The sequence below is a fragment of the Carettochelys insculpta genome, chromosome 1 (genome assembly GCF_033958435.1).
Source record: "Carettochelys insculpta isolate YL-2023 chromosome 1, ASM3395843v1, whole genome shotgun sequence".
NCBI lineage: Eukaryota > Metazoa > Chordata > Testudines > Carettochelyidae > Carettochelys > Carettochelys insculpta.
In genome coordinates this window covers 124,215,401-124,233,411 of record NC_134137.1, presented here as the reverse complement: position 1 = coordinate 124,233,411, position 18,011 = coordinate 124,215,401, and the positions used below count along the sequence as shown (strand labels likewise).

At 41.7% G+C, this 18,011-nt stretch overlaps 1 protein-coding gene across 3 annotated transcripts in view; it reads right to left on the bottom strand.

The window, feature by feature from the left end:
* The window catches only part of UXS1 (UDP-glucuronate decarboxylase 1), a 94,306-nt gene that overhangs the window by 32,566 nt on the left and 43,729 nt on the right, over positions 1-18,011 (bottom strand). For all 3 annotated transcript variants that reach the window (XM_074991208.1, XM_074991225.1, XM_074991216.1), the window contains 2 exons: positions 5,169-5,273; positions 1,877-1,936 (listed from right to left, as the gene is read on the bottom strand). In XM_074991208.1, coding sequence (XP_074847309.1) covers positions 1,877-1,936; positions 5,169-5,273 — 165 coding nt within the window. The remainder of the gene's footprint in view (positions 1-1,876; positions 1,937-5,168; positions 5,274-18,011) is intronic.

Genomic DNA, 18,011 nt, shown 5'->3' with positions numbered 1-18,011 from the left:
ATGGCTTTTAATTAGAATGGCTCTTCTGCCAGTAGCTACAGCTTTGCCTTTGTCATGTTATAACTTTTGATCCTTTTTATAAAGGACACTTTTGTATAAAAAGAAAATTTATCTTGCATTATAGTTTTACACAATAAGAGTCTAACTGATTAAAATTGTCCTCTGAAAAATCCCACAGGAATTTTTAAGCAACCTCACTGAAGGCAGATATTAATGTCAAACACGCTCAGCTATAATTCACAGAGTACACCAAAGGACAATGGTTCACAACTGCTTTGTATATTATTAGACAGGATTTTTTAAAAAATGTGAGTGATTTATGAGAAAATGCCCCACTGAAAGTCAATTAAACTTGTGTTCCTAAGTCACTTCATTGCTTTTAAAATTGAGACCTAAACATGGGTTACTTTCTTCTCTCCCCACTTCTCAAATTCCAAGCCCAGTTCCACACCAACCCTACTTCAACCACAGAGCTTGATTTCATAAAGAAAAATAAGTGGGGCAGGATAAAATAGATATGATACAGTTTTAGTACTGCACACCACTCCCACCCCCATTGTATCTGAGCTGGGCTTTTCCCCTCCCCAAGTTAAAAGTTTGCGTATATGACCAAGTCCCTATTGTTATCCTGCTGCTCTACTTCTCATTTTTTCTTGACCATCGAGTTTTAGTTCTGTTCCCCTGTATGTTTGCTACAACTCTAATTTTTAAGCTGTTCTTAGTTTGGATCATGGTTAAATTCATGCCAAATGAAACACCTGACAATGAAGAGACATCAGGTGTTTTAGATGAACATAAATACCTGTGGAATTCTAAGAGGGCCCTGGACTGTTTTCAAATTTTAGTATCTAATTCATGCAGATGCTTCAGCACTCTGACAGAAGTAAATCTGCCAATCATCTGAAAGCACGCTGTTGAGCGCATTTTGAGAATCTCCGTAGGAAACAAATAGTTAAAAGACATTTTCAAGGGGTTTGTTTAACTTGCTAAGAACTCAAAAATAATAATTTTTTTTCCATTTACTTAAGCTTACTGTATGAAGTCAGATCTCTTTGCCTGACTGGATTTTATACATAACTAAGTTAGACAATCTGTTTTGCTTTAACTTTTCCCCTAAAGCAGTCAGGTTGCTGGGAAGAGATGCAGCTCTAGAACTGGTATACTTGGTCTGACTGCAGCAATATTCCATCTTCCAGAAGACTAAATGTGGTTTATACTCAGCTAGAAAGGGTCTCCAGGGCTAGCACTAACCACCCCTCACTCCTGTAGAAACTGTCTCTTGCATACTAGAAATAGGGAGGAGGTAGAAATGTGAGACAAGAACTGTCATGTCATTTGCAGGAAGTAGCCAGGCACTGATAGTGATGTTGCCAACTGGTTGTTTTCCAATGGAGGCACACTTTTACACTGAATGCTCTTACAGAGCAAGGCCTGTGGCTTATCTTGTGTTCAGCACTCACCACATTACTGGTGCTGCTGAATCATCAAAATCATCCAGCTTCCAAACTGTTTGGACAACAAGAGCCAAATCTGCTGCCTGATTCCCTCCAAAGCATTCCCCCATGGCCTCTGACGTCTAAGAGTTCAACATTTAGAAACTCCCCTTAAGACCCCATAATGCTAACATTCCTTTTTAGGTCAACTGATTTAGGGCCAGATTTTCATTTACACTTGAGTTGCTTTGCTCTGGCAGTGCAAAGGGGCCCTAAAGTGAAAGTTACCACCTACAGTTTAAACACTGAGATGAAAGCTAACAAGCCCAAGGTTTGACAACTATGCCAATACTTGATGCTACCATGAACCATCCATGGAAGCTATTTTAAATTCTCCTTGGATTAGTCACACCATAAATACTCCAGCTATGCTCATGTCTTACCTCCATACACTTCAGAGGTGGAGGCCAGTAGAAGCCGTGCTCCAACACGTTTTGCTAAACCTAAACATTAAGAAAAAGGAAACAGTGAATTTTAGCAAATTCAAGATACTTGCAGTCATGTTCATTGCTTTACTTAGGCCTACTTTGTTTATGGAGAAAGAAAATTCAGGGGTTCCCTCATCAGTTTCCTTCCAATCTAGTCTCTCTCTTTCCAAGTCTACTTTAAACAAGAAGGACCAGGACTGAGCTCTTCTGCTTCTTGAATCACATTATTGGTTAAATGCCAGATCTTAAGTACACTTACTTTATGGATTAAAAGTTACACTGAACAAAAGGGCAGGACTTTTTCCTCCAGTGTACACAAGATCATGAGGGCAATCTGTAGACTTCCCTGAATTAATTCGTATGTGTACTAAAGAATACCTTGTAGGACAACAATCAATCTTGATTTAGAAATTGCCAGTAACTCAGAACCTGCCATGACCATTTGTAAGCTTTTCTAATGCATAATTACTCTCCTGTTAAGAATGTGCTATAATTCAGGGGTCTGCAACTGAAGGACTTCTTTGTAGCTCCCAATATTATAATTGCAAATTAAAAAACAAACAAACAAACAAAAAAAAACCAAAAACACCTCCTGATTATTTTCAATACGTGGTGAACATCTGACCAACAACGAAAAACTCATATTTAAATAGTAAACCATATGTGATCTTGAAACATTGAATAACTGCCTCTAATATGAGCAGTGCATTGTGGGTTATGATACTGTAGCTATGTTTTGATAATGTTTCTAATAGAGTCTTGATTTTGAAAAGGAAAAGGAAGTTTGCAGCACTCCTGCTGTGAAGGGCAACAAGCATTTTAAGAAAGAAAACCAAAATTAAACATGAAGTAAAAATGACAATTACAGCGGGTTCAGGAGTGAAAGTTAGGAAGACAGTGGTACACACACATACAAAAGGCCGTTTCTACACAGGCCACTTCCTTCAGAAGTGGCATGCTAATACACGGAGCAAAAGATGCTAATGAGGTGCAGATGCAAATTCCCCACGCCTCATTAGCATAACATCACGTGATTTGGAGGCCGGAAGACAGTTCTTCCGGACTCCAAAATGCTGTGTAGAAGCACGTCCCTGGAGGGGTTGGGGAGGGGCTGGCTTCCGGAAGGAAGTCCTTCTTCCAGAGGCCCCTTCTTCCTGAAAATTTTTGGGAAGAAAGGGCCTCCAAAAGAAGCACTTCCTTCTGAAAGGCCCCCCGCCCCCAGGGGCTGCGCTTCTACATGGCGTTTTAGAGTCTAGAAGAATGGTCTTCCAGACTTCAAATCACATGACATTATGCTAATGAGGCAAGGGGAATCTGCATTTGGTGCCTCATTAGCATCTTTCGCTCCGTCTACTAGCATGCCACTTCCAAAGCTGTAGAAACAGCCGAAGTGTGAGGAAACAGAATATATAAAAAGTTGGTGAATGTCCTGCAGTAAACACGTATCGCATTACAAATCACTGTGTGCACGCTGTTCTTAAAATAGGGTGACAAAAAGTATGGTTTGACTTTATTTATTAAGGACTGTCTCATACTCATATGCACTGCAGCTCTTGAATTATAAAATTTTTACCAAATTTGGAAAAAAAAAAAGGGCTCTTCTTACTATCTTGGTTGCTGAGTCCAGTGCTATATTAAGTCTGGGATCAAAACAAACAGTGCGACTGTGAAGGATTACCTATTGCTTTACAACCTGATATCTTCTGAACCACAAGGGCTCAAAATATTACCGGAAAGCTAGGTGGGAGCCAAGTGGAGTTACCTGGTGTAGGAGAAGTATGTTATATTCCCCATGTAAATTCATTACACTGGTATAGCTCCTCTTGAAACTGAAAGCAGTGGGTTTGATTCTGCCCAGTGCAAGGGAGGCTTTGCACAGCTCTGCTGGCACATTGATTCTCAAGATGGCAGAATTAGTGACAGAAATCATTCCCCTGTCTAGGGGAACAACTGGATGGCACAGGACTGCCAAGTCACTTTCTTCCCTGAACTGTGCTCAGTGCAGCATTTCTTCATTGGGGAAAAGAAATGGGGCTAGATGGTCCCCATGTCTCAGCAATTCTGGGTGCCACTGGCAAGCAATAGAGGTTAGAGCTTAGGCAACTGGACTGAGACGAGGACATCAAGGGGGACAACAAAAGGCTGAATCCACTTTACTGCTTCCATATACCCTGACTATCAGCTGTACCAAATACAAATTAATACAGCTAAGAATTTGTACCTGACACTGTGTATGGCTCCCGGAACTGACTCAGGGAGAGTCTGCCACACTGGGTGGTACCTACTCTATGTAAATATTGCAACTGTACACTGCTCATAATAAAATTAAGTCATCTGTCACTTTGAATACAGGGATTTTCCTTTGTCACTGACGTAACAGCAGCCGTCCCCCCAAGCTGCACTCTGGTTGTCTGCCTGATTTGTATAATTGCTCCATAGACATTGCTCAATAACTGAGCCAAATATGGAAATCCTTGTACTCGAGTTAGCTCCTATACTCAAGATTTTCGTGCTGCTTGAAAATGCCCTCAGAAGAAAATACTGAAATGCTCACTTGAACAGGTAAACATTCTAGAAAAAAATGGGGCATTCAAGGAAAATGTTTACTTTTTTCTATGATTTTTGAGTCATTCACTCCTTCCTTTCATCCCTTACTCAACTCTTCTTTCCCTTGTGTCAGACAGGCAAGGCTCCTTCTTGGTCCTAGGATACCTGTATTCGTGTTTGTGTTATGAAAATATTAGTCCAGTTCTGTGGAGTTATTCTGAGACAGAGAATGAAGAGGAAAAAGCATATTTTTTTTTTTACCCTAAAACCAGTTTCTTTCAACACTTATGAAAGATCTGTTTGTAGATGTTATTCTCATTTAAATAATGAATTTAGGATTTTAGTGTAACAGCAATTTGAACTTTCTGGCTAACATACTAGTAAACAAACTGGGCTAATGAATTCAGTCTGACATAATACAATAACTGGAATCACCTCAGTGCAGATGGCTATGTTCCAGATTCAGCAAGGCACTTCAACATGTGTGCCACTATAAAAATGCAAGTAGTTCTTTTGATTTTTCATAATTGACATTAATGGGACTATTCACATGACTATCAGTGAGCTGCTGGTTATTCAGGTTGGTGAAAATGGGCATTAAAACTTAAGTGGAACTCAGTCGAGTCCAACAGTTGTTAGCAGTTCGGACTATTTCAATCAAAATGAACAAATGCAGTAATAGAAAAATATTTCAACTCACCCAACATGTTTAATGTTCCAATAGTGTTGGTCTTTAATGTCTTGATAGGGTTATACATGTAATTTGGAGGGGAAGCAGGAGATGCTAGATGATAGATCTGGTCCACTATGAGATAACAGAGAAAAGAACCCCAATATAGTAAACTAAATGAAAAAGCACCAAGGCTGCAGGAAACTACCATGTCAACAAATGCCTCACCAAATTCTTCACCTTCCATATCAAAGTCTCCTATAACTGTAAACCCTAGATCTGAACACACTGCTATCTAGAGAGAGCATATGAGCGAAGCCAAAACCACAGCCAAATGAACTTGGAAGTTAACAGAGATTAAAATTTTGAATTACAGAAACATTTTGTTAGCGCTGAACACAGCTATACAGATGCTGCTGGTACACAGCCTACAAGCAAAATATTTAGCATCTTTCAAAACAGCAAAGTGAAGTACATAGCTGTGGAAGAGCAAGGATGTACTTGATTCCGCCTCTTTTGTCATCAAATTTTCAAGGTAACTTCTAATTTCAGATGATATAATAAGCAAAAATAGCATCTGGTCTTTCTGATATTAAAGCCGCCATAAGATTTTTTTTTCTTTTCTAACTTGTAAACTGTTTCCTAGTGGTGCAACAATGGTCATTAACATATATTACAACAATCACACTGAGAAAAGCCTTAGCTGCCATTTTTTTGCCTTTGTTCCATTATGGTCAAAATTACATTAACCTTGCTTATCGCATATAGGAACTGCACTTCATATGGGACAGTACAATCCTTCATAAATTCAAATTTATAAAACATCCACGGTTAGTAGTTTCTGGTAAAGTGAGTGAAGAGACTTGAACAGATTAGATTAAATAAAAAGAAGTAACCATGCATGCCTCTGCTCTTCTTGGTTCCCTGTTAGTGACTTGATAAGCTATGTGACCAAGGTTCTGAACAATGAAGAGTTAAAATGATGAAGCTGGATTCTACATAGTCTGTAAACACTGCTGGGTTTTTTGGTTTGGGTATCTGACTCCCTCTACATCAGAGAAGCTGGTACCTATTCATTTCAGAATTTGTAAGAACACAGCCAGCACAGGAGAGAAAGTATAATAGAAGCCCAAGTCAAAAGAACTGAAGAAAACCTGTAACTGATTGCTATAATACAGCAAAATCTGTCACACATGACCATCAAAGGCACCAACAAAGACTGGATCTTAATGGAGGTAAGTGATTTTCCTACAGAAATGAAATAAGGATACTTCTGGGTGATCTCTTAGATAAGATGTTGCCTAATAAAGGTTCCAGGTTTCACTGAAATAGGAGTCCGTAGACCAGAGCTGATCAAACAAATGGCTTGTTAGCAAAAATACCCCACCAAAGAATGTTAAACCTTAACTGGAGATGCCTGTGAAACCCAACATGAATAATTCAGCAAAATTATGTTCACGTACTATTCATAATGTAGCATGGTACAGAATAGTACAGAGCAAAGATTTTTTTCTAGTATTTCTCACCACTGTATGCACAGAACACCCTGCACTCTTTACAAGGTTAAAAGTTGAAGAGCTAGCTTTGTTCTACCACTGCATGACTGATGTCAAAGAGATTTACAAACTAAGAGGGCAGCACATAAAAAATCACCCAGCTGATACTGTGAGCATGTCAAAATGGGAGACAAGGTAAGTGAGGCACTCTCAAGAAAGCTTGTCTCTCTCACCAACACAGAGTTGGTCTAGTACAGAGGTTTGCAACCTGTAACTATTTAAGGACTTCTTTGTGGCTCCCAACCCTATCATTGTAAGGCTTAAAGAAAAAAAAATCCTGATTTTCAATAAACAGTGAATGTCTAAAAGCCAAAACAATGAACAACTCAGATCTACATAGCAAACCATACGTGATCTTGAAAAATTGGATAACTCCCCTTTTGCTATATGCAGTGCATTGTGGGATATAATACTGTACCTGTGTTTTGATTGTGTTGCTAACAAAGTCTTGATTTTGAAAAGGAAAAGAGCTCACAGCATTCCTGCTGTGAAGGGTAACATGCATCTTAAGAAAGAAAAATTAAATGTGAAGTAAAATTGGCATAATAAAGTAGGTTCAGGACAGAGAGTCAGGAAGATAGTGGTGTACACACGTAAAGTGTGAGGAAACAGAATATGTAAAAAGTTTGTGAATGTTCTAGTAAACGTATCACATTACAAATCATGTGCATTATTCTTAAAATAGGGGTTACAAAAAAGTATGGTTTGATATGATTTATTAAGGACCCTCTGTATTACAATGCATTGCAACTCTTGAATTATTGAATTTATCAAATTTGAAAAAATGTCTTCTTGCTGTTTTGGTTGCTGATCCCTGGTCTAGTAAAAGATACTGCTTCACCTAGTTGTCTCTCTAGTAACCTGAGACCAACATGGTCATAACAACACTGCAACATCAAAATGTCCCTGTTGATAAGAACATTTGCCTGGACTCCAGTGGAGTTTTGTGCAACAAACCACGTGTGAAATTTTTGCTGGCCTCTCAGTCATTCTGCTTTTTGACAATACAACACAATAAAATTCACAAGCAACCTGATTTACGGTTAGGAGATGTATGCATTACTTTTCAATAAATCTTTAAGTAACTTACACTTTTGAAAATCTTGTTTTATTTGAAATCTTACATGCCCTCAAGATAAATACATGCTCTGATAAGAAAACTTAAAAGACTGTCAAGTTGGCAAGGGCTTAATATTTAAGCTACATTTTTCCTCATACATCTTTTCAAAGAGTGACAGTGCATATTTCTCTAGCTTAAGCAGGTCGACATTTTTTTTTTAAGTAAGCTTATAAAAATCTGCTGGAATAAATTTATTCTTTCTACCTCACTGTAAACCCAGTCATATGTAAGATATGTGTAACTGCTCTAGTTTGAAATCAATTCTAGTTATCTGATATCATCAAATGCTTTTTGATGGTAGTTACAAATCTTGTTATTCACAACAAAACATGTAAAGATGAAGACAGCTGAGGGTAGGTCTGCACTGCAATAAAAACATGCAGCTCAAAGGTTGCAGCCTACGTCAGCTGTGACTTGAGCCTGTGGGGCTCAAGCAGTGGGGCTAAACATTGGTGCAGTCATTTGGTCTTGGACGGAACCCTGGGCTTTGTGACCCACTTCCACTGCAGGGCATCAGAGCTGAGGCTCCACTTGAGCTCAAACATCTGGCACTGCCATTTTCGGACTTGCAGCCCTCACCCTGCAAGCTTGAGGCAGCTGAGCAGGACTAGTTACAACCACGTAGCAGGTCTTTTACAACAGTGTAGACATTCCCAGTATTTAGCAAGGTGTCACAATGACAGTTTTTGATGACATTTTTGTTGTGCAGCTAGATGTTACTACTACTGAATGATATTCTGTTGGAAGACTAATATGTACTTCTCTGAAAAGACCTCGTCGGAATTTCCCACAGGTTACACCTAGTACAAGTTTAATGGTATAATGCCAAAACAGCAGATCATTAAAAAGTGAATCCTTCTTCTGTGACATGAGTGAATAAAGATGTATTTGAGCTGATACTTATCCATAACTGCTACATAAATCCTAAAAAAGAGAAGCCATGTACAAGAACCAACAGGCTCCTTTCAATTAATCTCATTCCATACCAAAAACAAGTGCAACAGAACCACACAAAGGGATGGGAGTCTGGGAAAGCAATGTTGCCTCCATCTTTTAATCCCTGCCCTTCAGATTCTTTCTTCAGTTGTTAGCTGCAGCATCATCACAGGAAAAGGTGAAACGGAAGAAGAAAAGGCTCCCTGAATGGTTTCTCCTATCAACCGCTTTACTTGCCAGGGAGGAGTGAATGTTTTAGTAACATGGTTCAACATACAGAGCTACTTCATTGCAGACAGTGACGTTATTATGCAAAAGACTTAGCAATGCCAACAGTCTTTGAAGTGCTACTGGACTGCTTTTTTGTTTTAGTGGTGAGATGGTATTTGCTCAGGGACAGATAAGTTGCCTTATTTGTTTACTGGTTTATGCATGGGAAAGCAGTCAGCTGCAGGCTCCCACCCTCCTCCAATACATTGAAAAACACAGGCAAGTGAACCACTCTGAGGGCCTGTCTACACTTGTTGTCCTCTCCCCCAGAAAAAAAAAAAAATCCTTTTTTCCACATCAAAAAATGAACAAAACAAAGAAAATCGAGATGAGTGCTTTTTCCTCAAATAAGTCCAGCTCTGCAAATGACTTTTGTTGGCCTCCCTTCCTTTAAGGTCAAAACTGAATGGGTGAAAACAAAGCACAGCTCTTATCACCTTATGTGAACACTCCTTTTCCAATGCTGAGGCTGTGAACTGTGGCTGTAAATGAGAATGCTCCCTTTTGTAAGGTTGTGGCTATGTGAATGTGATTTTTCAACAGTACTTATTTTGACCTTGGGACACTGAAAAAAAACCACACAGTGTAGACATAGATACAGGTGAAAGGGTAAAGGCAGTAATGCAAGTGATCCAACAGGCTTGCAATTGCAGCACTGCGGTATGAGTATAGCTACCTCTCCTTTCCCTCTTTCAAGCACTTCAGTATTTAAACATGTTTCTGTCCTTTCTTTAAGACTCTTGTCAACCACAACTGTAAGTTCGACCTACACTGTAGTTTGTACAGGAGAACATTACAAATGTTCTTATATGACAAGCTTGACATTGCAGGTCAACTATGTAATATACCAAGCCAAGCTGGTAATTACAGTACCATGAGCATATGCAACACTTAATCCCCATCAATCAGCATTGACAACTATATGTTAGAGGTTGTCCACGAGTTCGTTTACCTCGGGTCCACCATCACTGACACCCTGTCGTTGGACACTGAGCTAAATAGGAGGATCGGAAAAGCAGCCTCAGCTCTGTCCAGACTCAGCAAGAGAGTGTGGAATAACAACAAGCTGTACACTCACACCAAAATGCAAGTCTACAGAGCCTGCATCCTCAGCACCCTCCTTTACGGCAGCGAGACTTGGACCCTGTATGCCCGCCAGGAAAAGAGGCTGAACGTCTTCCACTTGCGCTGCCTCAGGCGCATCCTTGGAATATCATGGAAGGACAGAGTGACCAACACCGCCATCCTCGAGCAAGCTGGAATCCCAACCATGCACACCCTCCTCAGGCAGCGTCGGCTCCGCTGGCTTGGCCACGTCCACAGGATGAATGATGGAAGGACTCCAAAAGACATCCTGTATGGTGAGCTAGCCTCTGGCAGAAGACCTCCCAGACGCCCCCAGTTGCGCTACAAACATGTCTGCAAGAGATACCTCAGAGAGGTAGACATCGAGCTGGACAACTGGGAACAACTAGCAGACGACCGCAGCAGATGGAGGCAGGGGTTACACAAGGGCCTTCAGAAGGGTGAGATGAGGATCAGACAGCTAGCAGAGGAGAAGCAAGTGCACAGAAAGCACACTAAGGACTTGCCAAACACCCACCACATCTGCAAGAGATGCAGCAAGGACTGTCACTCTCGTGTGGGTCTTCATAGTCACAGTAGACGCTGTAAATGAAGCCCTCAATTGAACCTATGAAGGGCGTGATCCATAGTCTATGCAGACTGAAGGATGCCTACTACTGCATGTACGCCACGTATATGCAAGCACTGAGCCACATTTGAGCTATAAAAGAACAACAATGAATGAGCTATGCACAAGAATGGCGGACGTTTGCTGCTGACACACTCTTAGCAGGTGCTCTTGGTACCCAGAACCTAGCAAATGGAAGTGGGTCACCAGCCAGAAGTAGATAGAGAAAGAGTAATCAAAATAGGAAATCTAGGAGGCCAACTCTGGGACAAGGGCTTAAGCTACAATTTATATTTTTACCTGCATGGGTTACTTTGGGAAATTAATTCAGCTAATTTATGGTGATTATAAAACAGACACTAAAACTGAAAGGGCATGTCATTTCAGATATGCAAGGTTGTTTCACGTGCACATAGGCGAGTCTTTTGAGGAATGAAATAAGTGCCGTCAGGCCAAATGCAGCAAATACCTGAGAACACATTTGCTTCCCTGCGTGCACATGACAAGAGGAGCAGTTTACAAGCAGCAGCCTTGAACACAGATGCTAGTCAATTTTTAAGAATCCAAACTAAAATACGATGGTCATCTCTTGACAGTACCCTTCAATTTATAGTTTGGCTGTGACTTGGTATGATTCTTCCACAAATTAAAACTACAGCTTGTAATAATGCCGCATCACATAAGCACAAGTTGCGTAGATCAAACGTTTAAAAAATTAGGTTGAAGTGCCTTCTATAATAATTAGTCTGGGGTCTTGGCAAAGACAGGCTAGATGTTAATACAGTTATGAAAAAATCAGGTGTGTTATTTTCACTCGACACAGATTTATATTAGTATTCCATTCAATCACTTACAATACAGCTTAGCTCTAGCAGCACTGTTTGATTTAGCTCTTAAGGACAAGCTAGAAACCCACAGTCTATTAAGTAAATATGAAGAGCAGGCAGGAGTGCAATTTCTTCTTCCTAACTACCAAACTATATAAGAATCTCGGCGGCAGCATTCTAAAAAGTGTGAACATCTATATAAAGTTTTAACTTAAGTACTATCAGTTTTGCTCTCCCAATTTTATGAGTATTGTGCATTTACACATAATATTCTTCAGACTGTTTCAGTAAATTTACAAAGCTCATATGCTGTTCTAATTAAGTCAGCGGCCTTTGGTTTCAACTTAGAAAGTCTTAAATGAAAGTTTTACAGTTATGGTCAATAACAACAAGAAGTCCTGTGGCACCTCGTAGACTAACAAATATTTTGGAGCATAAGCTTTCATGGGCAAAGACCTGCTTCATCAGATGCATGAGTGGGGCAGGTCTTTGCCCACGAAAGCTTATGCTCCAAAATATCTATCAGTCTATACGGCACCACAGGACTTGCTGTTTTTGAAGATACAGACTAACATGGCTACCTCTCTGATAGTTATGGTCAATGAATATGAAAGCGAAAGCAAGCCCTGTGCGAAATGATACACCTGGAGCCAAGACAATCACAAACCAGAGGAAAAAAAACATAGGACTTTTAGTCCATTTGTTAGGATGTGTCTACACTCGGGAATAAAGTCGAATTTCTCACAGTTAAATTTTTAACACTGGATTTAACAAAGCTGAGGTCGAGTGTTGTGACCAGCTAAGAAAGCTGGTTTAGTTTGTCCACACAAGGGTGTGTGTCTGACTGTGGATGCAATGCATTCTGGGCACCTCTTCCACAGTCGTCTTCCACCCAACCCCTAACTGCTGCATTTTGAGATTGTGTGCCAGTGTCTTATGGGAAAAAAAGTTGCTGCAAGTGTTTCTGATGTTACCATCCCAGAATGTATTTTCATCACCACCTCCTTCTGTCTGGGAAAAAAATTGCATTTTTGCACCTTTTTGTCTTGACTGCCAGCCAACATTATAGACACTAATGTGGATCTCACTATGTTTCAAAGGTTGATGCAGTGTTTTGCGCTCAGTTCGCACACTGTGATGCAGAATCTTCTGAACATACTGCCCATGCATAACTAGATCATTATTGTTGGGGCCACTGACAGGAATCTCTGGAGAGAAGAAATGTGGATGTTCTGGCAGCACTGAAGTCACTCTACAGTGTGGATCAGAGGTTCTGAACATGTGAAGCAGGTACAGAGTGGTGGGATTTCATTGTTTTGCAGTCATGAGAATCAGCAGTGGCTGAAAAACTTCCACACCTTAAGGCCACTGTCAAGGAACTTTGTGAACTGCTATCTCCTGCCCTGAAGTGCACAGATACCAGAATGAGATCTGCTTTGACAGCTGAGAAGCACATGGCAATTGCTTATTGGAGGTTGCAACACCAGACAACTCCCGGTCAGTGGGCAATTTATTTGGAGTGGGCAAATCTATGGTGGTGGCTGTTATCATGCCGGTAGCCAAGGTGATCAACAGGCTTCTCCTGTGGAAGACAGTGACTCTGGGGAATGTGCAGGAGACAGTGGATGTATTTGCTACCATGGGGTTCCCAAGCTGCGGTGGGGCCATAAATGGAACACACATCCCCACCCTGGCATTGGACCACCAGCCCTCAGAGTACATAAACTGCAAGGGGAGCTTCTCTGTAGTATTGCAGCGTCAGTGGATCACAAAGGGTGCATGACACGTGAACCTTTAGGAATTCTGATCTGTTTAGACCAGACCAGAAAATTAACACTGAGGGAGTGGAAATGCCCATAGTGATTTTGGGTGACCCTTGTTCCATTGGCTCATGAAGCACTACCATAGACTCCAGCAATGAGCTCTAATGCAGCACATGCAGAATGGTGGTAGAATGTGCCTTTGGCCGTTTAGAAGTGAGGTTTAGGTGCCTTCTGATCCGCTTAGACTCAACAAAGTGAATGCCACCATGGTCACTGAGGCCCGCTGTATTCTTCATAACATTTGTGAGATGGGGGGGGGGGGGGGGGGAGATAGTTTCATGCCTGCGCGGAGGGCCGAGGAAGAGGTCCTGTCAAGAAATTATCAGCAACTGACCTCAAGGGAAAACAGGAAAGCCCAGAAGGATGCACTGAAAATCAGGAATGCCTTGAAAACCACATTTGTGAATGAGCATGAAAGGCCTTAATCAGCAGCACCCCCAACCATGCTGTTTACTTGTCCTTTATGAAACCCTCCATAAACCTCGACACAACCATCACCACCCATCAAACCCCCACGCATGTTAACCAATAAATGAAACTTTTCCAAAACAGAATGTTTTTATTTAGGGGGCACTAAATAGTGTGTGTGTGGCCGGGGTGGTGGGGGGAGGCCGAGGAATAGGTTAAAAAAAGGGGTATTGAAGTCATGGTTAGCCAAAGATTAGCCTTGTGGTGGGTGCTGAAGTTTCAGGACTAGGAAGCTGGGCTCTCTGAGGCATTCCTCCCCACATTCTGGGTTCCCGAGGAGAAGAGGGTGCTGAATATGTGGAGGGATGAGTTATTGAAGGAGGAGATGACTGGATGGGGAACACTGAGCCAGGAACAGGGGAGCAGGCTGACTGGGTTGAGGGAACTCTAAACTGGTGGTATGTGGAGTGACTGAGGGATGCAGTGCCCTGTCAAAGGGAGGAAAATGAATAGGGTAGGGGTGGTACATAATCGGTGGTACCTGGAGTGACCTGGAGATGCTGTGCCTCTAAAATGGGGAGATAATGTGTGCAGGTAGGTGGGCATGTAATTAGGCATTCGGGATGGGGTGTGTGTGCATAGATCGCTGACTCTAGCAGCGAGGTAATTAATTCCATCTACCTGTTCATAATACAATTGGGATGTCTCTATCACAGAATTCAGTATATCTGTCTGCTTGCTCAGAAAGGACATGATTGTTTGATGCATTTCATTGCTGGGACTCCATCGTTTGCTTCCTCCAGTCACTAATTTCACTCTTTTCTTTTGAAACTGCTTCAATATAGTTCTCCGACAAATCATTTTTGGTCTTCTTCCTCCACACAGCAGGCAGACGGCTATCTGCTGAACTGTGTACTCTTGGTCTTTTTCCAGGATCATTTGCTAATAAAACAAATTTAGAAATCTGCATTAGCACTAGCAATATTTTTATCTTTACTCGGAACAACTACAATAGTCACAGAAATAATGGCTGCCTGTCTGTATTGAACAACACATTGCAACTGCAAGGTCACTCATTACGTGCAAGACAGAAGAATCCATGATTTCGAGCAGAACGCTCTGAGCTCATCCATGGAAGAGGTTTACGGTCAACACTATGGTGAGCGGTCCTCGATTTCTTGTTTCATGGGAAAAACCATTATTAAAGCAAAGCTGGGGGGGGGGGGGGGGCGCCATGTGGGAATGGCTTGGTGTGTCCCAGGGAGCAAGAGTATGCTGCTTAAAGCAGCACCCGTGTTTAAAATTCCCAAGCAACTGCTGAACAACTGAAAAAAATCCTTAAAAGTCACTGGGGCCATGCACTTGAACTAGGGGAGAGTCTGAGCTTGCCAGCCACCAAGTGAGGGAGGTGGAGGGCTGCTGCATGTGCAATTGCATGCTGCATCTGCCACAAACTATAGGTAGCTAGCTTGAGTGAGTAGTGTGAATGGTTGGCATGAGTGAATTAACAGTAAGTGGGCTGAAGAGAGACCATCCTGAGTCAGTGCCCCAGTGGATTATGGAAATTTGTTTACCAATCTGAAAATAGAATTGTATGCTGACGAAGACGACCAGCTCCCAGATAAAAAGTTAACAAGGAAGAAACAAACACCAAGAACATTCTGTTGTTGATCACTTGTGGCTGAGGCAGGGGGAATTGGAGTGGTGGAAGCAGGATGTTCCAAAATTGGTCAGCACAAGCACCCATCCAGACTGAGGGAGATGACCAATGAACGGAGCAGATCTCCAACCAGACTGAGGGGTACAACCAATGAACTGCACATCACTGCATCCTACCAAGAAGATAAATATTACATCAATTTGCCACACAAGCAGAGACCATCAATTCAGCATAATGGGATCACATGCATGTCAACCGACTAACCAATATTACCTGAGGTATGGCCAGACTTGGAAGGTGAGTATGAGTGTGAATGGGATGATGAGTGTGTATGTACTTAATTGGATTAAAAACTAGGCTGTTAAAATTGGGATAAAAATTAATCTATTAACCATTCAAACTACACAACAATTAGAAAGCAAATCAAAAGTAAACTATTCAATTTAACCATGGTTTTTAAACTGTTACCATAGGAACATACAATAAAATCATTTTTGATGTGGAAATTAATCGTTCTCTGAGTTCTTATAGGACTGCTGCCAGTCTGATCAACTGTATAGTAGGCACCATATTGTGCCACACTAGGGGAGATCTGCATGGGGACACCTTGCTGCTGAGAACAGCGCTCATATTTTAAATTCCTAACAGGCTGCTGTACGACGCAAAATACCATTAAAAGTCACTGGGCACACACACGTGAAGCGGGGGGGCTGGGGGTGAGAAGGGTGCAATCGCCTGTCAGCCCCAAAAGGTCAGGAGTAGGGGCACTGCAGCATGTACAATTGCATGCCTGCCCTGCATTTTAAAGCAGCTGCACCAAGAGATGTATGAGTCTGCTCTGTAACATGTCGGATGCCAGGCAAAAAAATCATTAGTGACTCATGAAGCTTCCCATGAGTTCTAGGTGGCCAAACGAGACATCAGCCTGATTACACTAATGAAAAGGGATAAGGAAAGATTGCTCATTCTATCCCACTATCATGTTGGAAAATTTGTAAGAATGCTCTGTGGTGCCATGATTCCAGATCGCTTGCTGGTATTTTGGCGTGGTAAGGTTTCTTACCACAGAAACAGGAATAAGTCAGGTCTCCCCAAAAATCTTGTGATAGAAATTTGCAAGTGCCTGTCTAAGAGCTTTCGCTTTTTGTCCAAGCAGGATCTTCACTCCATCCCCAGGCACCTTAACAAGCTGTTCAAAGGGAAAGGGGCATAGACCCTCCACAACATGACTGCAACGTACTACTATCAGTAGGAAAAAAAAAAAAAAAGCCTACTTACCAGATGTGCCCTCTCCAGGATCCAGGTTGGCCTCTGAAGCCACCTTCTGAGTTGAGGGGATGGGGATGCAATCTACCAGCTCCAGCTTGATGAAAAGCTCCTGGCTTTCAGGGCATAAGTCTAAGCTGGACTGCACCTCACTGTTTGCCATCAGTTCCTCAGCATCACATACTTCAGCACTCTGCCCACGATCAGAGCTGTCGATATTGGTGGAAGAGGTTGTGTCTGTCTCCAGAAAAGCACGTAGCTTATCATGGTATTGGCATTTCTGCGGAGATGCCCCAAACCAACCTTAGGCTGTCCTGCATTTCTGGTAGTTCTGGTGCAACTCCTTGATACTCACGTGGCACTATCAAGTGTCCCTGTCGTAACCTTTCTTGATCATGACTCATGATATTTTGCCATAAATATCAGAATTTCTTTTGCTGGAGTTGAGCTGGCTTATAATAGCTTCTTTACCCCACACTAAAAAGAGGTCAAAGATCCCCTGATGGCTCCATGCTGGGACCCTTCTGCAATCCTGGGGGATGCATGGATACAAGGTGTGCTGCAGAGATACAGTCGACATGTCTGCTTGCCATGCTGGCCAGAGGAAGGAAATCTAATTAAAATTCCCAGACTGATGAACACCTACTTCCACCTCACATGGAAAGCAAGCGGGGGTGGGGCAATGACCCGAAAGGACACTGTGAGGGGTACTGTGGGACAGTTTTCATGGCTAGTTAAAAAACTATTTTAAACCTGGTTAATTTACACTGCTTTAGCTTGACATTGCAAATTAGATTTTTCAAGTAACTTCATTGGGAAGTCAGCAGTACAGAAATCGGCCTTACAGTTGCTTAGAACAGACTTATTGAGTGCTGGGGTGTAGACGGATAGTTTATAAAATTGCCCATAGAGCCTTAAATTCGACTTTATCTCCTAGTGTAGACCAGGCATTAGTATGTCTGTATCAGTGATGGACGGATGCATCACAAGAAGTTGGGTGTTGTTTCACACTTATGAGAAAATGCTGTGACCCAAAGAGTTGGACTTCAACACAACTGTCCCCTACAAACTCCTGCAAAGCTAATTCCCCCGAGACTCAATTAAATGTATATGGTGGATGTATTTATCAGGTGGAAATTCAAAATCAAATGCAATCAAGACTATATCCTTTCTAGAAATGGAATTAAGTCTCAGTAAATGACTGCTATTCCACAAAAATGGCACTGTGTTAAATACTCTAAAAATGGTCTAATTTCTGGAAGACATCAAATAAATGACTGATCCCTGTGTCTCTTCACCAAACCTGAACTCATT